Source organism: Mus musculus, chromosome 4 (assembly GCF_000001635.26).
Source record: "Mus musculus strain C57BL/6J chromosome 4, GRCm38.p6 C57BL/6J".
Lineage (NCBI taxonomy): Eukaryota > Metazoa > Chordata > Mammalia > Rodentia > Muridae > Mus > Mus musculus.
Genome location: NC_000070.6, coordinates 44,633,611 through 44,655,526, shown reverse-complemented (window position 1 = coordinate 44,655,526; position 21,916 = coordinate 44,633,611). Strand labels below are relative to the sequence as shown.

Sequence of the window (21,916 nt, the reverse complement as noted above, 5' to 3'; positions counted from 1 at the left end):
AAGTATCCACTGTGTGCATCCTTCACTTCAGGGTGGGAGTTAAGACTTGAACCCTCCAAGCTCTGGAGCAAGGGCCATGCCAGACATCCACCTGGCACCCTTGAGAGATGAGCTGAGAGACTTGGTGCAGGTATCAGAGGCCATGGTTGGTAGCTCTATTTGGACTTGCTATCTGGTCCCAGACAAAGCCCTTTGCAGTCTGGCTTCACTATTGCCATTCCTGAGGGAGTGATAGTCCCTTGGGTCTTTTCTGTCAAGTCAGAGTGCCTCTGACTCGTTGGATAACGCATGGCACAATCAGATTTGCTCAAGTCAAACCTAGACACATTTGCCATTTTACAATTTTGTGTTTTCCTTTCCTGAGAAGAGAGATTGAGCAGAACTAATGGCTGAATTGTGCTGTCTCCAGTGGGAGTTCCCTCCGCGCCACCTTGGGTTTTCTCAGTCTGTGGCTCTAGTTTGGGGAGGGATATATAAAAATACGATCATCTGGAACCTTGGTTGAGTTCTGGGCTGACATGGGACATTTCCTGCCCTGCCAAGTTGGTCCCTAGAAAGAAGCCTGGTTTCCCAGTAGATACCCTAAAAATGGCAGCCAACTGGTTCTGATTGTCCCTGCTTGGATTCCCATGGCTTTGCCTAGCTTGGTGCTGTGTCCCTGTTCACTCATCCTGACCTCAAGTGGGCCCTCCTTAGGACACCTTTCAGTTGTTAGGTTGTTTCTGAGCAACCCCAAGTCACCCCAATAGAACCAGACAGAGGATAGAAGCTCTGAATTAGCTGGCGTAGAAAATCCACATTTCTGTTAGCAGTAGGCAGCCAGCTGCCTCTGCTTTTTGGTGTGAACTCTAGGAGACCGGAGGTTCAGGTCAGTCTGCATAGTTGGTCCTCATCTCTGGGTCAACGTTTCGTGAACTGCTTCAAATCTGAGGTAGAAATGAACCTGTCATGGCTACTCTTTCTCTTCCTCCAGAGTCACTGATACAATGGCTGCTTCTCTGAACTCATAATGGAAGCTGGCCCTTGTGGCCTTTCCCTGAAGTGGGCAGCCCTGAGGCTCCTCACATCTCCCTAGGTTATCCATCCAGTCAAGAAGCAGCTCAGCTTCTCCTGTGTCTGAGATAACCACATAGGGCCTTTGCCCTCAGACACCTCATGCTTTAGCAAGGAAAACAAACAAGTGAGGTCTTCGCCACAGCACCTACTGTGCGCCAGGCGTTGCGCTCAGTGGTTTACACTGACTCCTACTCAGGCCTTTCGGCAGTCCCAGGAATTATGAACATTCCATTTTGCAGATGAGAAAAATTAAGAGTTATAGAGAGGTTAAAAAACAAACAAAACCCAGGCAGGACCTGGTGGCCTGGAATCTCAGCTGCCCTGGAGGCTGAAGCAGAAGAATGGCAAGTTCAAAGCCTGGCTGCAGAATGAGCCTCCAGGCAGGTCTGGTGACTTAGTGAGACAGTCTTAAAATAGTAGGGTAAAAGTTTTAATGGTAGGGAACTTAGAAAGTATGCTCTAGACTCTGGCTTCGATTTGAGTAGCATGCTCTCTGTCTCTCTTACACTCATTTTCTCTCTCTCTTACACTCACTTTCTCTCTCTCACACACAAATACACAGCCACACTCATTCACACTCACACTCACACTGGGAGAGGGAGCATCATGAGTTTGTAAGTGCGGAGTAGCTAGGCTCCCCAGTATCCCGAAACACATCCGCTTCATCCTCACACACAGTAAGGGTCCTGGAAGTGCTCTGCCGTGTATTTACTGTGCGATCTTGAGCAAGCCACTTAATCTCCCAAGTTCTCTTGACAATAAACAGAGACCCCCCCCTCCCCGCCACCCCCTACCAGACAAGCTCACATGGGGACTAGTAAGAAGCCAACTGCAGACCATAGGTATAGCCTGTGAAAAACCCTCTAGCGGATCCAGAAGAAAGAGTGGCTTTCAGGCTGAGCTGTGCCGGGCAGGGTGAAGGGTTTGGCAGTCCGGGGATGAGAGGGAATGAAGCTCTTAGAGAGCAATAGTGAAGAGGTATTAGAACCCAGAGAAGAAGCCGCTGAGCACTGTAGGGGATGCAGGAGCTGATCCTGATGGGTAAGGCAGATCAGAGGCTGAGGCCCTGGAGGGGGGGCTGGGAAGGGTGTTTCCACTGAAAAGGGTGGTGACTATAGGTGCCTTGATAAGCAGGTAGGGGTCATCCCATTTGGTCCCTATAAAGCCCCAGGGTTTGTTCTGCCTGCCACTGCTCCAGTTAACAGGTGAGGGAACCGAGGGCTTTGGTCTGAAGGTCCACAGAGGACAAGGGGAAGGCCTAGGGACGACTCTGTTTCTGAGCTGAGTGACCACATCCAGGTACACTCTCTCAGGTTCTATTCTCATCTACAAAGTCAGGGCGGAAGACATGCTTCACACTTGGCCCTGTGTGACGCTAGGCAAAGCTTCACCCAGCTGTCACCAGAGACGTGGAGAACCTGGGCTCCCACTGGTACTGCTAAGCCCCTTTCTTTCTTTGTTAGGGGACAGATGCAGAGATGTTCTTGTTAATGTAACCCCAGCAAGAATCTTCAGCCCCTTCTGGCTCCTAACCCTTGGTCAAGTCTGTGTGACCCTGAGTCCCTTCTGCCAAAAAATTCCAGTTGATTTTGCCCACGGCAAGGTTCTTACAAATCCCATTCAAAACACTTAAAGATGCAGCTAAACATGATTGGTCTGTCTTATATATACTGCTTTTATTTTTTGTTTGTTTGTTTGCTTGTTTATTTCTGAGTCAGGGTCTCTTGTATCCCAGGCTAGTTTCAAACTTGCTATGTAGCAGAGTCCAGCCTTGAATTCCTGATCCTCCTGCCTCTACTTCCCAAGTGCTGAGGATGCAGGCATGGACCACCATGGCTGTCTAGATTGCTTGTAGAACTGGTCACTACCCTTGGAAAGATCAACTCCAAGTTCCTTGAGCTCGCTTGACCCAACTTGGAAATGTCGAGGTGACATCCAGGGCCCATTAGGCTGGCTCAAGGGCAAATGACTGGTTTGGACTTGGCTTTTTCTATTAGTCTCTTCACTATGTTGGGATGAGGGCAGTCCAGGAGCACAGTAGTGGGCCTGAGCAGTATTGCCAGATTGTAAAAGGCATCAGTGAATGTGTTCCGTGGAAAAAAGAGAGGCCTTAGGCCTGAGAGACTCAGTGATAGAACAGCCTTCCTAAGGCCTTGGGCTTCACTGACAGCAACACACACACACACACACACACACACACACACACACACAGACACACACGTACACACAGACACACACACACACAGACACACACAGACACACACACACACACAGAGAGATTGACAGAGACAGAGAGATAGAGAGAGACACAGAGAGACATATACACACATACATATACACAGAGAGAGACAGATTAACAGAGAGATACAGAGAGACATACACACACAGAGACAGACAGAGAGAGATACAGAGAGACATATACACATACATACACACACACACACACACACACTCAGAGAGAGAGAGATTTCTCTGACAGAAGCCCTCCTTACTGCTTGTCCATTTCCAAACAAAGCATTGAGAAAGGCAAATAGATATTGGTTGGCTTAAGCAGTCATTCAGGAGTACAGTGGGCATTGGTAGTAGTGTGTGTGTGGCCTACAAGTATAATACAGAGGGGACAGTAAATACTTGCTATTATTTAGCAGGCAACATTTAAGTCAGTTTTGAAGGAGATGGGAATTAGAAGTGGAGATCTATATGGCAGGCCTTCGACTCACTGTGTAGCCTAAGCTACACTCAAAGCCGTGATCCTCCTGCCTCAGCCTCCCAGGAGCTGGGATTACAGATGTTTAACACCATAACTTATTCTAAAGGACTCACTCGACTTCCTTAGTTTACTAATGGGGACTCTGGAGCCCAGAGATAGAGCTATACTTACCCAAGCACACACAGCCAGAACCCAGGTCTGCTAGCTCTTAATGCTTTTCATACTGGGCCTGGCTGCCCTGTTAGGGAGAAGCTGTGAAGACCAAAGAGGCATGTCTGGATCTGGGGCTGATCTCAGCTCTGTGGAGAAATAGAACTTTGAGCAAAGCTGAGGCTGATCCCGAGGCGCCAGCCTGGTTCCTCAGGGCTCCTCAATGCCCAGCTGAGGCTGAGTACCAGAGACCAGGATGCCAGAAGGGATTTGTAGAGCCCTGCTTGTTTTTATCTTTTTCTTCCCAGTGAGCATCTTCAGACATAAAATGTGTGATGATTTTCAAAGAAACAAATCAGAACCGTGCAAGAAAGACGCAAACTCCCAGAATCCGCTGTGCTTTGAAGAAAACGCAGTGGCTTTATGATCTTTTAAGACTCACAAGAGACAGCTTTTCCCGGACAGATGGGAATCTCAGGTCATCTTGTTTCCTTCTGCTTTTCGTGACCAGACCTGATCATGGAAAGCTTTTAGCTTCAAAGCCGGGTTCTGAATAACATTGGCTTAACCTGAAATTTGAAGCCGGCATTTTTCTGCTTCTCGAGAAGGGCCTTCCTGCCCCTTGCTCCCCTGAAGCTAGCTTTCAGAATGTTAATTCTACGAGCCATGGTTGACTAAGCCCAGCACTGGGTCTATTACATATTATTTGATTTGGAGAAGAAAAAAAAAAGATTTAAAGATATTGTGTCCCTGTATATCTCTGCACTTTTGCCAGTGTCTGTCCATATCTTTAGGCATACTATCCACAGTGTGGGTTTTGAGTTTTTCCCTGAATAAAGTGGATCTGAGTTTTTCTGTAGCCTGCCACAGTCTCCAATTAAGTTGGTGTCTCTGAAACACCACAGACAGTCCCAGTGCCTGCCTGGAGGGTCAGTCCTGCCCTCGATATGGGAATGGTGTTTTTGTTTTCATTTCTTTAACCACCATCAAACACATAATCTCTTCATGTGGCTCATACCCATAGTGCACCTACTGTGTGCATCATTCAGAGGCATGTCCTTGTCCTCTTGGAATCAGCTGTTCTTTTGTTTGAGTGCTAATCTTGGGTGATACTCGTTTCTGGTCTGGCCTGATTAGTTCCCAGTTAATGTTGGTCTCTTCTGCCGATGAGGCTCCAAGAAGGAAAGGGCTGCATTAGCACTTGTCCATGGCTGCATCCCTGCCATCAACACTTGCTGAGCTTGGTTGAGGGAGGGATGACTGGATGAGTGAAGGGATCCTGGTGTGTACAGACCAAGATTGCAGAGGAAAGGTATTGGTCATAAATTGTGTTCAGGTGCTGCCAGAGGCAGCAAGAGGTGAACAGGGAACAGTTCAGGGTGAGCATGGGGGCCCAAGGGCTTGCTGCAAAGATGAGGAGTGGTTAGAGCCCTAAGAACGGGGCCTGGAAAAGCGCTGGGGCAGGATGGAAAGCGACCTGGATGAGGAGGTGTGTGCACTCGCATGCTGTGACTTATGCAAGTGCTGTCTTGATTGACACTTGGTCTTCAGAGATGAAGACGGAAGCAGTTTAGGAAACAGGGCCTAGGACTGAGACATGATGACAGTAACTGTTCCTCCAGCTGCTCAAGTTTGCCTAGGGCTCCTTCAACAAGGTTTCTGTGGCCTCGGAGCCTCCCTATAGTCTCCTGTGGTTTCATCCCCACCTCTCTGCTCCTTTCCTGCCCATCCTCTACTTGTGGTCCAAACACAGCTTCCCCTTGGAAGCTCTTCCCAACTCTGCCCAGGGCCAGTGCTTTATATGGCTACATTGTATCCTTCTCTGAGGTGGTTTATCACATAGCTACTTTGTATCTTTCTGTGCCTTGCTTTATACAAACTGTCAGTCAGTCTGTAATCACTGGTTTACTGTTTGATCACTGAAGTGGGCTTGTCCTATCTAGAGTGCATCCATCATCACCGTAACCGCTCTTCCTGTTTGCTTTCTAGAAATTTAATTTTGGCACCTAAAGTGGTAAAGAGCACACATTGCTCTCTGAGAGGACCCAGGTTCAATTCCCAGCACCCATATCCACTGGTCATAACCACCTAAAACTACAGCTCCAGGGTACCCAAGGCTCCAGGCCTCTGTGGGCACCTTCACGTATATGCACATACCCTCCAGACATAAATGCACATTTAAAAACAAAGTCATTTAAAAAGTTTAATAATCTCTAGTACAGAGTAACATTTTAAATATTTATTAAATTGAATATATAATTATGTGTTTAGGAGTATCCTAAGTCTTTTTGTTATTGTGCATTATTTAGTTTTTTGATAGAGGATCTTGCTGGGTAGTCCAGACTGGCATGAAAATCTCGATCCTCTTGCCTCAGCCTCCTAAGTTCTAGGATGGCAGTCATATGTTGTCATACCTCGCAATCCCAGGACTTCCCAAGGCATTGCCCCTTACTTCTCTCCTCGCTAAAGCAAGCATGTGGCTGAAGTTGCTGGGGATGAGAACAGAGAAAGAGTGATTTGTATCCGGGCTGATGCCTGCACGGGCTGATTCTTAGCAGTTCACAGGCCCTGGTGGTAGCATCAGGGTCACCATGGCAGCCTGAGTTTCCTTGGGTGCAGTCCATGGGGCCAATACTGACTTAGAGAAAGTCACAGCTGGACAAGGCCAGTCCTTTTCTTGAGAGACTCTGCAGAGGTGGGTTCAAGCCCTAGCTAGACTGCTTGAGCCTGCAGAGTATGCAATGTTTTCATAGGATCCAAAGACCCAGTGTACATAACTTTGGTTGGCTCCATGCCCTGAGTCCTCTCTCTGTGCTGGGCCCTACTCAAAGGCCAGTGACACGGTCTGCAGGGAATCTAGAGTCAAGCCACCCTCTCTGGGCTTCCTCAGTGAAGATGCAGCTCTACCCTTTTGGGGCTCTCAGCTGAGAGGGTCTGGTTGGCCAGGAACCTCCAGACAAGGCAGAGTTGGTCCGTCTCCGGGAGCAACCAGTAGGACAAAGAGTGGAGACCTCAGTGGGAATTGGGAGGCTGCTTTCATTTGGAGTTTGTTGGCTGGCTGAGAGGCCAGGTGCAGGATGGGGAGTTTAGCTTAAGTAGTAGGCAGAAAGCAATCTCTTAAAAGCTGGTCTGATCTCCGTGGCAGTGAGAAACTTGATGGGTGCTCGAGAGTCTAAGTTCACCGTGGCAGAAGTAGCTGGCACAGAATGACTGGGCAGAGAGGTCACCGAGTAGGAGCAAGCTGAGCATCTTTGTGCGTGAGCGTGTATGTGTGTGTGTGTGTTCATATGTGTGCATGCATGTAGTGCACCTAGGTATATTGGACCCCTGCAAATCAGGTCCTCTGGTGGGTGCTGACTAGCACAAGTACATCACTGGGCAGCAAGGTCTTACATCTGCTGTCCTTGGTGACCTTATAAAAAGGGTCTCCAAGAGAAGGGCCACGATGAAAGAAGGGGTACTAGGAATGTCATCCTGTGGGCTAGATCAGGCATCTGGCCTGCAGGAAGCCAGCGGTCCTGCAAAAGGAGGGACACAGATTTTATACTGGGGACATTATTCAGAGAGACCTGATAGGCCACGTCTATCAGGTCATTCAGGCTGTGGCCCAGCCTTGCTTTGAAATGGACGAGGGATTTGTTTTCTCAGGTAGTTTGTAAGTTACCCCTAAAGGCCCTTCCTGTAGAACATGTAGGTGCTCTGTCAGTCTCCTTGGGGACCCTAAAAGGCTAGCGTTCAGGTGAACACCCAAGGCTGGTGTCTGTTCAGATCTTAGGCTTCACAAACAGATTGACTGGCGTGAGGCCCAGGGATACAAAATCCCAGAGCACGGCTCCTTGGTTTAGCCTCATTCCTCACAGGGGTGGGGTTTTGGCATGACAGTGACACCTAGGGCAGTGTGTGTTTCTTGCAATAAGGCCTGGGGTGTGTGGTGGTACTATCATAGAGTCCAACAGAACAAGCAGAAGCCCCACCTGGGCCTGGTTCCCATAGCCTCTCATCAACCTGTAGGGACAACTGTCCTAGAGAATCCTGGGCAACAGTGAGCCCCCTGAGGCCATTTCCTCACAGGAAATCTCTGCTCACAAGCTTGCTTTCACCCTGGACATGTCAAACCCAAGACACACAGCTCACCCTATTTTCAAAGTAACAATTTATTGTATTTTCTTTGAAATATAAACATCACCCACACTGTGAGTAGTGACTGTGGCAGAATCCTTCCTTCCTTCCTTCTTTCCTTCCCTTCCTTCCTTCCTTCCTTCCTTCCTTCCTTCCTTCCTTCCTTCCTTCCTTCCTTCCTTCCTTCCTTCCTTCCTTTCTTTCTTTCTTTCTTTCTTTCTTTCTTTCTTTCTTTCTTTCTTTCTTTCTTTCTTTCTTTCTCTCTTAGCTTTATTTCTTTATTTAATGTATATATGAGTACACTGTTGCTGTCCTCAGACACACCAGAAGAGGGCATCAGATCTCATTACAGATGATTGTGAGCCACCATGTGGTTGCTGGGAATTGAACTCAGGACCTCTGGAAGAGCAGCCAGTGCTCTTAACCACTGAGCATCTCTCCAGCCCCCAGAGTATTCTCTTAACCTACACGTCCGAATAGGCAAAACTTTCAAGTTCTGAAACAAAACTCAGCTGTTTCATAAGTATAGCCCATAAGTCTATATCATGCTCATTATATACAGTGTTCCTATTGTGTTTTACTCATAGAAAATAAGATGTTACACAGTATACACAGATTCTGGACATCAGAAAGAACACATCAGGCCATCTTTTCTTCTCTTTTTACACAAACACTGCCTCACTTACCCCTCCCATTACTGGGGATTAGGAAGCTTTTGCATCTTCGTTCCCTTCCTTTTCATGGCTGCATAGTTTTCCACTGTCCAAGCAATGCCACAGTTTGGTTAGTCCGTTCTCTATGAATAAACAGGTTGTTTCCAGTCTTTTGTTCCCAGAACTGTGTGTATCTATCACATTCCATATACACCAGCCAGCTATAAAATAAACTCTCAGAAATCAGTCACCCAGGGATAGTGCACTTGTAATTTTGATAGTTTTTTTTTGTCAAGTCACCTAGCACAGGTGTGTGACTACTTTCCCAGAACACTGCGCTGCAGACTGGTCACAACGATGGTGACAAATGTACAGGGTGAGGACATTAAACGAGGGGGACAGGAGGGGTGATAACACCCCTGACTAAGCTCCTGAGTCACTCTGAGCTCAAATCCTTGGCAAAGAAACGGTTTCATTTCTCCGGGCCTGTTATTTTCATCTGTGAAACAGGGAAGGGAGTAATATCCTGAATTAGTTCCTTTCTTGGCTTCTGTAATGAAATTCCTCGGGGGCAGGGAGCTTTATAAAGAAGCTTATCCGGCTCAGGGTTCTGGAAGTTCAAACCGGTGGTGCTGGCTCAACCTTGGAAAAGACTTGTGTAAGTGTGCGCACACTTGTGTGAAGGAGAGAAAGGAAGAGAGGAGGGGGAGGAAGCAGGAGGAATAGACACCACCAGATGGAAAGCCAGGGAACAGGGAGGGGCTAATCTTGTAACCTCCCCCATTAAATCTCTGCTCCTAAAGGTTTCACCACCCGTAAGCAATCACTGACTATCAAACTGTAACACATAAACACGAGGGGCACAAATGCAAACCACAGCACGTATATAGGGGTTCACTGTGAAAGTAAAGGACTGACATAATAAAAAGGCTTTGCACAGTGCCTGGTGTGTCATCATGGGAGGCTGGCCCTGCAGTTACCAGCAGGTGACCCTGTCTGGGCTACCCCTTACCCAAATCCTGTCAATCCCCCTTCCCAGTCTCGGGGGTCTAGCCTTCTCTCCTTTGGTGGTGGGATAGCCTCCACTTACCCTTTCTCTCTCATGCTCACCAAAGGTATTCAGGAGTCTCCAGTGCCGAATGGCCACTCACTTCCGGGCCGGGACTTCCTCCGGAAGCAGATGCGGGGAGACCTGTTCACACAGCAGCAGCTGGAGGTGCTGGACCGCGTGTTTGAGAGACAGCACTACTCTGACATCTTCACCACCACGGAACCCATCAAGCCAGAACAGGTATGCCCGTGACTCCTGCCCACCCCACCTGCTGCCCCAGTGCAGACCTGGGTCAGTTTGCTGGACACAGAGGCATCTGGCATGGGGAGGGCCAGCTTCTTTGCAGAGCAGGCTTTTTATTGATTTTGGCCAAGCTTGGCTGGGCATAGCATCCCATAAGGCCAGGAGGACTTGCGCAAGGGCTCTGAGGCATCTTGCCCTGGTAGCTCTGTCTCTGGCCAGCCACAGAAGCATGTGACTGCCTTGGTTGCTCTGTCATGAATGAACGGTGTGCTCTTTAGATAGGGTTGTATGGGATGACCTTCTGGGTCACTTCACATGGTTTTGTCATCCTGTTAGTTAGGAACATGACCTAAGTATAGAACCACTCCATGGCTTGGGGCTCACTGCCAGGGAGTGCAAGACAATATCACATGATGCTTGCCCTATGCTTGGCATCAGAGGACTGACTGATTGCAGGTGTGGATAGCCCAGACAGGTAAGCCTGACACCAGCTGGTCCCAGCACCTGAGGGCATGACACAAGGAATGTGAGCAAGGCCCTCTGAGCCACCTCAGGGAGCTTTTCTGTCATGGCGCTTTCTGAGAACCATGGGAACTTTTACAGATTACTTAGCCAGTTTGTTTTTAGTTAGGGAAACTCAGGCTCATAGAGACAAAGCAACTTCCCTAAGGTTGCCCAGCAAGCATTCACTTAATGATCATTGACAATTGTCTAGTATGGGTAAGACACAGACGCAGACAGCATGAATCCATCAGTGAGCAGAAAGGCTTGGACTTGTCCTGGGAAATCTATAGGTGTGTATAGATGAATCCCAGCTTGGTGCTGGGGAAATGTCTAAGGTCCTCTGAGAACGCAAAGCAGAGACTGAGTCAGCTTGGAGGAGGCCATGGTAAGGGATATGGGTGTGGAGGAACAGCAAGTGCCAAGGCCCTGGGGTGGGAGGAAGGGAGCAGGAGTGGAACGATCTAGTGTCTCTGCGATTCAGGACACAGGGGCGGAGGTGATGCTGGAGATGAGTCTGGTCTTGTGGGCTGTGTGTGTGTGTGTGTGTGTGTGTGTGTGTGTGTGTGTGTATGTGTGTGTGGGATGTTGCTCATTCTCTTACAAGCGAAATGACATCTCTCCAGCAAGTGTCATGGCCATAGGCTCTGAGCAAAGCTGACTCCATTCCAGAGCTTGGGTTTGGGGGAGAAGAGTTGACTTCTATCACAAGATCAGGTGTTCACTGTGAGGCATCCCAGAACTGTACAGCCACCCTCCCTCCCTCCTTCCCTCTCTCCCTCCCTTACTCCAGTGCTCACCTGTCCAACACATTTCCTGCACATGGGCAGTGGGCCCAGCCTAGTGACAGGCTTGGAGGGGAGAGAGGCACAAACTAGGTATCGTCTCTGTCAATACCTTCACAAAATGGCGTGATGTGGACTCGGGAGCCGCGGAGAGATGGGTGGTGTGGAGTGCTAGCTGTGGGAGGGAGGGATTAGCTCTGGGGAGTGCACCAAGAGCTACAGTGTTGGGAGAATGTTGCCTGGGACCCCAAGGACAAGCTCATAAGGGTGGAGATGAGGCCCGACTATGGTGTCCTTCAGAATGCTGTGGCCTGGTGCAGGCTGGCCTGTGAGTTCCGAGGCAGGTCTAGCAAGGCAGGATAATGACTGACTCAGTGTTTTCTGGTTAATCTGCTTCACCTCTCTGTGGCATGCTGTAATGAGGAGAGATGGAAGGTGAGGCTGTAAGGCCGCCCTGCACACATGCAGGCACTGGACTATGAATGACATACCCTCGTGCCCTGTCCCCAATCACTATGGACAAATGACAGCTTGAGCAAGGGGTTGCTGCTGGGGAAGGCATGTGCATCAAGGGTATGCATCCCTGAGTCCCCTCCTGCTCACTGTCCTCTGACTGGCTGCTCACGGTCCCTGCCTGTGACCCTTGTGACTCCTCAGAGCGGTATGGAAGTGACACTAAGAAGTGGGCCTCTGGACTGATCAGATAGAGACTGGCCACTTTATCCATCTGCCAGCAAGCCAAGCCCCCTGAGTGTGTCTCTATAGCTTAGTGGCCTGGCCCAGGCCTTGATGTCACTTTCACTGGATGATATGATGGGGACATAAAGAGGATCCCCTGACCGAAGAACTGGGGACTCTTGATTTGAGACCTGCCTCTGTGCTGGAGAGCACCTTACTCTTTTCTGGACCTCAGATTCCTTATTTGTGTATTCATGATGGACAATGATAGCAACTGCATCCACCTAGCAACGACAGCGGGGCTGGGGGTGGGGGGTAATCCCCACCTAACAGCAGAGGTATCCCTACCTAACAGCAGGGGTATCTCCACCTAACAGCAGGGGTATCCACACCTAACAGCAGAGGTATCCCCATCTATGCATTCAGCTTTCCATGGACTTAGACACTGGACCTCCCTTTAAATGTCCTCTAAGCAAGCTGGGTCATACTTCTGAGCCCTATGTGTGAATCTGAGCTTTAAAACAGACTGCATACCCATTTTTAGGCCTAGGATTGTTGAGGCTACAGAGCTGGAGTCTGACTTCAGGCTCTTCTCTGACCTCAAGTTGTGTAAGATGATGTCACAGGTCTTTGTGTTTCTGGGGTTCTGGGATCAGTGCTTGGATTGGCTACGGTTCTGCCTAGCTTTCCCCCGATAGTTGTGTGTTTTTCATGGGCTTGGACAGGTCGCCTATCTAATTCCTGGGGAAAACATCACCAGATTAGGGTCAAGCTGGTCCTGAGGGTACTTCTGTGAGCCTGTTCTGCTAAGATCTGCTCTAAGGGTGGTCAGTTCTGACTTGGGCCATGGAGACACTCAGAAACCCCTTTGCCTTGGTGGAAGGGGTTAATGAGACCCACTCTGGGGCAACGAAACACTTCCTTCTCGAAACAGTTATTGAAAAAGCAATTCTGTTTTCCCTATATGGGGAGTGGATAAAAATCAACCTACCGGAGCAGAAGAGGGGTATGTGTGTGTGTGTGTGTGTGTGTGTGTGTGTCTGTGTGTGCACATGTGCACCTGTGTGTGTGTGTCTGTGTGCGCACATGTGCGCCTGTGTGTGTATGTGCATGCACATGTGTGTCCAGCAGGAATCTGCTTCAGTAAAACTCAAGTTGATGCTGGCTGTCACTGTGGTGGGTGATGGCTCTGGCAGAGTGGGTCCCTCCTCCGGCCACCGAGAGGACGCAGCCGATTGCAGCCTGCCGTATTTACCCTCAGCAGACTATTAACCAACACCAGGCTATTAATCTGGCTTTTGAGCCTTCACTAAAGCCCATAAAAGCTCACAGTTGTCAAATGGAGTTCATTTTAATTTCCTTTCAATCACAGTAAATTATTCAGGTGATAAATCAGCTGGAGCAGCCTCCTGGCTGTAATAGAAACCCTAATTCCTGGCTAATTATCCAGCCCATTGCTGCCAACAGATCAATACGGGCCGCAAAATGGAACAGGCCCAGGGCCCTCCCTCCCATTGGGCCAGAGACAGAGAGACAGCTGGGGAAGGGGGCCGTGCTGCTGACCTCCTAGGAAGTTCAAAGGTCATAGGGGGTTAAACCGGGAGATGGCCTGTTCCTTGTCTAACAGAAAGCCACCAGAAGCACCCCCTGCTCTCCTGAGCGGCATTGCCCACTGTGTGGTGACACTTCTCTAGGCCAGCAGGTGGAGGTTTCTAAGTTTGCCTGGTCCTATGAGCATCCTGTCCCTGGGGAAGGGCTGGTTTGTTGGCATCACCCAACAAGACTGATCTTGTTCCTCAAGGCCAGACTCGGCAGCTACCAGAGTTCTGAGCACTGTGGGCGAAGGTGAGGCTCTGACTTCAGGGGGCTCCTTTTTCTCCCTGGTGGATGTCTGTCTTACCATGAGGAGGTAGAGGAAGGTGAGGAGGAAAAGGAAGACGGGTATGCCAGGCCAGATGAGCAGAATGGTTCCTGGAGGAGATGCCCTCTGGGATGTCTGGAGGGCTGGGCAGATCTGGGCTGGCTGAGATGGTACCGTTGTCTGGAAAGAGTATTGTGGGCATCTGGGACAGCATGAGGGAAGGTCTGAAGGAACAGCAGCACGGAGCTGGAATGCCATCTGCGTGACAGGCAGTCAGGGACTCCCATCCCAGAAGGAGGGAATCCAAAGGTGGGGACACTAGATGATGCTTTGCGATCACAAATCCCAAAGAGCCCGTGTGCTGTGGCCTGGACGATGCTCCCTGCTTGGGTCTTCACTGGGACCTCTTGCCTCTTGCCCCACCCCTGCCGTGACCATTGCATCTTTCCCTGCAGCCCACCCCTACACAGGAACTGCCACGGTTTTCTCCCTGATCTGTCTTTTACAGGATCTTTCACTGTCCTGTGTCTCTTTTCTTGCCAATAAGAGGCTCTGGCTCTGGCTAGGCCTCATCCCACTGCACTGCAAGGGCTGGGCTGCTTCTATGGTGAGAGGATTGCTAAGTATGTCTCTCAGGATGGCATGTGCATGCGTATGAGTATGCACCTGTGTGTGGACCCCAGGCACAGCTCAGCAAGTGCTTGGTGGCAGGCGCCGTAATTACTATGATGCTCTAAGCTGCTGATCACTGTTCCCCACATGGAGCATCAGCCTATGCCGGAATGTATCCATGTTCACCTGGTCCAGGCCAAGCAGAGTCTTGCCCACTCTTGTGAGTCAGCTATGGCTCCAGAAACACATCCTCTTGTTTCCTGTTTGAACACAGAATTCTCAGAGTGTTAACTATCACTGTCATGTCGTGGCCAGTGTGTGCTCACTGATCACAATGTGCCCTGCCAGACTCAGCAAAGAGCCATACCTGACACTTCTTCCTACCAGGCCATGAGAATCTCTATCACCCCTATGTGAAGATCCAGTGAGATGATACAATGCCTTAGCTAAGGGAGTACAGCAAGCCCAGAGTCAAGATCAGAAGTGAACAATGCTTGGCAGGGAGATCCAAGAGGGTGGGGGAGACACCTATGGCAGGACAGAAGTGAGCAGAAGTTTCACTCCCCAGCATGAATAAAAGGGAGTACAGGACACCCCCTCCCACAGACACACACAGATACACACACACACACACATACAGATGCACACACACAAAACACAAACACAGATGCATGCATACATACAGATGCACACACACACACAGATGCACACGCACAGACACACCGATACACACACACAAAACACACACACAGATGCATGCACACATACAGATGCACACACACAGACACACATACAGACACACACAGATGCATACACACAAACTCACACACACACACACACACACATACAGACACAGACATATACAGGTGCACACACACAAAACACAAAAACAGATGCATGCACACATACAGATGCACACACACATACACACACAGATACACACACACAAAACACACACACAGAGATGCATGCACATATACAGATGCACACACACAGACACACAGACACACACAGATGCACACACACAAAACACACACACAGATACATGCACACATACAGACGCACACACACAGATGCACACACACAGACACTCATACAGACACACAAAACACACACACAGACACTACACAGACACACAAAACACACACACAGATGCATGCACACATACAGATAGACACACACAGATGCATACACACACATACACACAGATGCACACACACATACACACACAGATGCACACACACAGACACACACATACACACACAGATGCATACCCACAAACACAGACACACACACACACAGATGCACACACACAGACACACACAGATGCGCACATACACAGACACACACAGATGCATACCCACAAACACAGACATACACACACACACACACACAGATACACACACACACACACACACACACACACACAGAATATCTTCTTGTCTTTGAAATAAGATGGTGATGCAGAGTGTTCAGTAACTCTTGCTTTCTAGATCTTCAGAGGTACCCTAGGTCACCTCCCCTCTTACCATTCAATCACTCGCATCTCTAAGAGACCCAAGTGTGAAAATGACCTAGGCTCTGGGGCCTCAGCCTCCTTGGCGTTGCTGTCTAGAGACTGCATTGGAAATACCCATTGTTCCTTGGAAGCTTTGAAAATATTTCCTCAAACACTGGGCCTTCTTTATCTTCCTGTGGGCCAAGCACAAGGGTGGATTCCCTCTCATTGTTGTGCCTGATTTGTGAAGCAAGGACCAAGTGAGGTATTTTGATACAAAAGCACAGGGCCCTAGCCTTTAGTGATGGTTTTGAGCTGGCCTCTCAGGCCATAGTTTTCGTCTCTGTGGTGCTGCGCTGGACTAGGTCATCGTTGTGATTCATTTAAGCTCTAGCATCCTGTGAGGTATAAGATTAATCGGGATCCATCTCTTATTTTTATTTTGACATGTTTATATCTTCCCCCTCCTGCCTACTTTACTCTTCTTTGATGACAGGCAGATTCTGTGTCTGTGGGGTTTAAGATTACAAGCGAATTGTCACAGAGCTGCCTGCGCTTTCCCCGGTTGTTCTCTCGTTCATTTATTCATTCATTCATCCAGGAAATTTTACAGACATGCCGTGTCAGTGACAGGGACCACCTGTGCTATGGTGTGCGGCATAAAGAAATAATGGCTGACACAGTCTGAGCTGCTGGGTGGGAACTGACTTGGGCAGAGATGTTTCCCCTCAAACTCTGCTGAGCAAGATTTGCAATTTAAAAAAGAGAGACGGTCTGGGGATGAGGCTCAGCTGATAAACTGCTTGCTTAGCATTACCCAACTCCTTTTTTCAGTCCCTGTACCATACAATCCAGGTACAACAGTACCTAGAATCCCAGCACGTCAGAGGTAGAGGTGGGAGCATCAGAAGTTCAGGCATCCTTGGCTTCACAGTGAGTCTGAACCACCCTGGGCTCTGTGAGACCCCAGCTCAAAGGATAAAATAACAAATTAAAAAGGACAGAGTAACTCATCACTCTTGTCCAACTGCTTGCTTGTCCAATAGTTTTGAAGCCATGAAGGAAGTTTGGCTTAAGAAACTTAGTATTCTTGAAGCTCCTCAAAACTACAAAAGCAAACCTTATCTGGTTTGCAAAGCATTATTATTATTATTGTTGTTGTTGTTTGTTATTTTTTAGTATTTATTTATTTATTATATGTAAATACACTGTAGCTGTCTTCAGACACTCCAGAAGAGGGAGTCAGATCTCATTACGGATGGTTGTGAGCCACCATGTGGTTGCTGGGATCTGAACTCTGGACCTTCGGAAGAGCAGTTGGGTGCTCTTACCCACTGAGCCATCTCACCAGCCTATTGTTATTATTTTTAACGCAATAGAACCTATGGCTTTTACTATTCTTAGCTGGTCTAAAACCGTGAGTATAGATTAATAATAGCAACGTTAGGTAAGGGGACTACTATAAACAGATTTGGGAAATGAACTGCAGCAGTATCCTGGGGTCAGGAGGAAGTGGGAAGTGTACTAAAAATGAAGAGAAAGAATGCCGTTTTGGAGGGAGAGTTAGTGATATAAACATGTATTACGAATTCCAAGGAGAGTACTGTAGTCTGCAAAACTTTATAAAAAGTACAAGTGAAATGCTAACAGGAGAAACAGAATGGGATCATGGGAGAAGGAATAAAGTGAGAGGTTCTGTTAAAAATCACCCCAGGGTTAAGTGGTCTGAGTGTACCCATTGAAGGATGGCCAAGGGCAGAGTGTTTAAGAAAAGCCAGGGGACTCAAGGATGCATTGCCTGCAAGGACACAAAACAGAGGAGAGATTTTAAGAAACCAGTACACTGACGAATCAAGGATAATCTAAATGGATCGTTCAGTAAGTTGTATCAACTGTCAAAAACATGGCTAGTTCTGGGGGATTTGTAAACAAGTAGGAAAGGAGGTAGCTATGACAGACAGACAGACAGTCCTGAGAGGGGGATCCATGACAGACAGACAGACAGTCCTGAGAGGGGGATGGTTTAAGGTACAGCATTCTAAGCCCTCATACTGCTCAGGTAGAGGGAAGACATGGGAGGAGCTGTAGGATGAGCAGGGGTAAATTCAGGGTCCCCAGTAATCCATGTCATTAAGTGTGGCAGAATGCATGGCTTCCAAACCAGAAAGACACAGAATCCTCAGGACATCTAATGGAAGGCAGGGGAGGAGAAAGGACACAAGGGAAACACAATACAAACTAAAAGCTGGTGGTCATAAGGGGTAGAACTCTATGACAATATTCAAGATAAACATTGCAGATAGCGAGATATATAAAATAACCAAAACATACAAACATGCAATTTACAGAAAACAAAACAGGATGGAACAGAAAGAATTTAAGTAATGATAGATACTATATAAAGATAATGTCTATTCTATATAGACATCGCAGACCCATCAGTGCTAACTGGAAAAAGTCTCCTGATATTATCGTCACCAGAGGAAAGAGCTTCTGAGGTCCCAAACCTCCTCAAAGACAAAGGGGCCGTTGTGTAATGATAACAAAAACAGTTCCTAGGTAGATCCATCAGAACAATGTGAATGTCTACACTCAGCCTCAGAAGTAAAAATTACAAGTTAACCATCCCATGATATCTTGTTAAAACTTTAACAAGGGCTCATGCTGACAAAAGGTAGCAGGGTTGTTTGTAAGAGCCGGCAGCAACGTAGTGAAGGAGCTTCATGGAGCCGCCCACACCAACACAAAGCAGCAGAGCCACAGGCCCTTGAAACACAGGGCAGCTTGGGAACAGAGACAGAACTCACAGGAGTGATCGCTCTCCAGCTGGGTCAGCAAGGCTGAGCAGTTCCTGTCGCCCACCCCAGAGACCGTGCTTTCTGATCACAGTGCAATGAAATTAAAACAAACAAACAAACAAAAAAGCACAGTCCATGGGGCTGGAGAGAAGGCACAGCAGTTAAAAGAACTGGCTGCTCTTCCAGAGGGCCAGGGGTCCATTCTCTGCGCCCACATGGCAGCTCACCACTGGCTGTAACTCCCGATTCAGGAGATCCAACTCCCTCACACAGACACACCTGCAGGAAAAAAAAATTCACATAAAATAAAAATAAATAAACCATTTTTAAAAAGAATGCGCAGTCCAAAGAAAATATATTTGAAGATTCCAAACAAGTTCCAGTGCCAAGACGTAAGCAAGACTTAAGCAAGCTGGTAAAGGTGCTGAAAGCTTGCTGATCTGTGTTCTGTCCTGGGTACTTTTCTATATGATAGAAGAACAGAACTAATTTCTACAAGTTTTTCTATCATTTCCATCTTTGTGTCATGACACTCAATACTCACACATGCATGTGTGAACACAGACACTGACTCTCTCTCTCTCACACACACACAGTAAATATAATTACCTTATTTTTGTGAAAGGTAATATCAAACAAAACAAGTCATTTCTTCCTTGGAGTCCCTCATACATATGAGAATCCTAGCTTAGTTTTTCTTAATAAATCTATGTTTTATTTGCTCAAAACAACAACAAAAGCAAACCCAGAAATACCCATGATAAACTTGCTGGGGGGTGGGGGCTTGGGGGAGAACCATGTGTCAAAAATTTGAAATCCTGGCCAAAACCCACAAAAGATGAGGTCATCTTAGCTATGCACCTCCCCCACAGCTGAGCCATGAAGCCAAAGCAGCGCCTGGAGGGAACCTTGACCTAGAGAACATTTGTAAAATCCATTGTCTGCATATCTGCATGTATATCTTGGCACTATGTGTGTGCAGTGCCCCCAGAGGCCAGAAGAGGGCATCATAGTCCCTGGAACTGGAGTTAGAGATGGTTGTGAGCCACCTCGTGTGGGCTGGAAACAAACTTTGGTCCTCTGCAATAGCAGCTGGTGCTCTTAACTGCTGAACCATCTCTACAACCTCCAGATGCATGTATTTTTAAAGGTTAACGTCTAATGATTAAGTTCTCAACTCAGAAAAAAGGCAAGACAGAAGGAACATAATGCATTGCAAAATAATCCAAACAATAAGCCAATAATAAACAAAACTGAAGGACTCTCTTCCTGTGCCTTGCCTAACCTGCCTCCTTACAATGCCAGTGTTGACAGCCACTCACATCACCCAATCCTACCTCCAAATTTGTCGTTAAAGGAACTGGAGCTGTTTGGCCTGGAGAAAGGAAAACCCAGCGGTTACTGATGGTGTAGTCTGACTCAGGAGGGGCAGTTCCAGGGGCTCAGGAGAAATCAGGGAGATGCAGCCCCTGCCTTTCATCTTGGGGAAAAGATGGATTTGTTAGTCATTCCTGTGTTCTGGACTGAGGACCAACCACCTGCTGCAGCCTGGTGTTCACCCATTTGAGATGAACCAGGAAGTTCTGGAGTCCTTCAGGAGACTGGTAGGATAGTCCATTTAGGCTGTCATTTAGAACCAACAGTGGTCTCTGGCTCCTGGTTGAGAGGGGTCTCCAGGAGAAGAGCAGGAAAGGCAGGTATGGAGTCAGGACATCCACAGGGCTCAGGTGTTAGAGGTGGATCAGGTCCACATGGCAGAGTAAGGTCCTGCCCGTGGCCAGGAGGCTGGGGATGTGGCTCTAGAGCCATGATTCACGGAAGTTAGGGGCAGGTGAGTCCGGAGTGGGAGATCTGGAGAAAGCTGGAGCTGTCAGGTGTGTGAGCCATGTGGATGGCCATGGGCAGGTGAGTGGAGACCTAAGGAGATGCTATAGAGACAACAGTGTGCAGTAGCAGTAGCTTAGACGAGGCACTGAGGAGGAAGGAGCCTGCAGACCCCAGACTTGTTCAGGTAGCCTTGGAGATAAAAAGGGAGGCCAGCCTTCCAGTGGAGAGAGTATCAGGGTCCTGACAACAGCGTTATAACCCGTAACATTGGTTGTGAGCTTCCTGGAAGAGTCTCAGGTTTACTTACGGGGTCTGTGGGAGCTTCCTGATCTTCCCTTTGATCACTGGTTATCGTCACTTCCTGGCAACGATTCCTTTTATTACCAAAGTGGATCAAGGTATTTAAACATTCTCAGAGTACCCAGTGCTTTGGCTGCAATTTCTCATATCAATACCTTTGTCACAGGGGCTGCACTGATCAAACGGGATGAACATAAACAGGGCTTAGTGGGACTCTAGGTCCTAGAGTCCAGGAAAGGGCACAGGAAATCTCAGCAGCAGGGCAGGGTGGGGCAAGATCTGGTTTGCATCCGAGAGTTAGTGTCTAGAACTGGGGTGGAGAGGAGCTCTGGTCCAGAGGGGCCTCGTGCCTGTGGTGGCAGAGCCTTTGTGCTGTTGTGTGGCTGGAACTTCCCCCTCCCCAGGCTCTGCTTTCATTGGCTGCAGAGTACACAGGCAAATGAACTCAGGCTTCTAGAAGGAAATCCCGCTAAAGCAATCAAAATAACATTTTGTATCACTTTTAGGACTCCTGCTGGAGGAGCTAAGAAACCTTTGTAGTAAATTATTAACCCTGGCTGGACACAGGGAGTTCTGCAAACAAGCTCATTCCTGCTTTCTTTTTGGAGAAATGGACAGGACAGGCGTTGGGTTTTCCTCAAAGGGAGGGAGGAAGTGTTAACAAACTCAGAGAAGGGATTCTGAGGGACTAGCGCAGGGCTTGGATTATCCCTCCTGGCGGAAGGGAGGGAGCGTGTTCCCAGAGACACCTGTCACTGTCACTCATGCTCAGCCTGTACTGCTTGCCACACGGCAGGGCTCTGAGGAAAAGCTCTGAATCAGCCTGGTGTTGGAATCTAACCCTGCACTCAGGAGATACTCCGGCTGTTACTGACTCCCTCAGAGAATGTCTGAACAATACAGACTGGGCTCCTGCCTACCCCAGCCTACCATCTGGGGGACTGAACATAACGTGGTGGGGAGGACAGTGAGTTGCCACGTGGAAAGGAAAGGATGAAGGACAAAAATAGCATAGAAATAAGTGTGCTGTCTGGAAAGGGGGGTTCCGGTGGCTAGAGTTAAGGGTGCAGCAGG

General features: G+C 48.3%; 1 protein-coding gene across 1 annotated transcript in view; it reads left to right on the top strand.

Moving 5' to 3' along the window:
- Pax5 (paired box 5) overlaps window positions 1–21,916 on the top strand; it is a 185,947-nt gene that overhangs the window by 55,168 nt on the left and 108,863 nt on the right. The window contains exon 6 of the mRNA NM_008782.3: window positions 9,804–9,979. Coding sequence (NP_032808.1) covers window positions 9,804–9,979 — 176 coding nt within the window. The remainder of the gene's footprint in view (window positions 1–9,803; window positions 9,980–21,916) is intronic.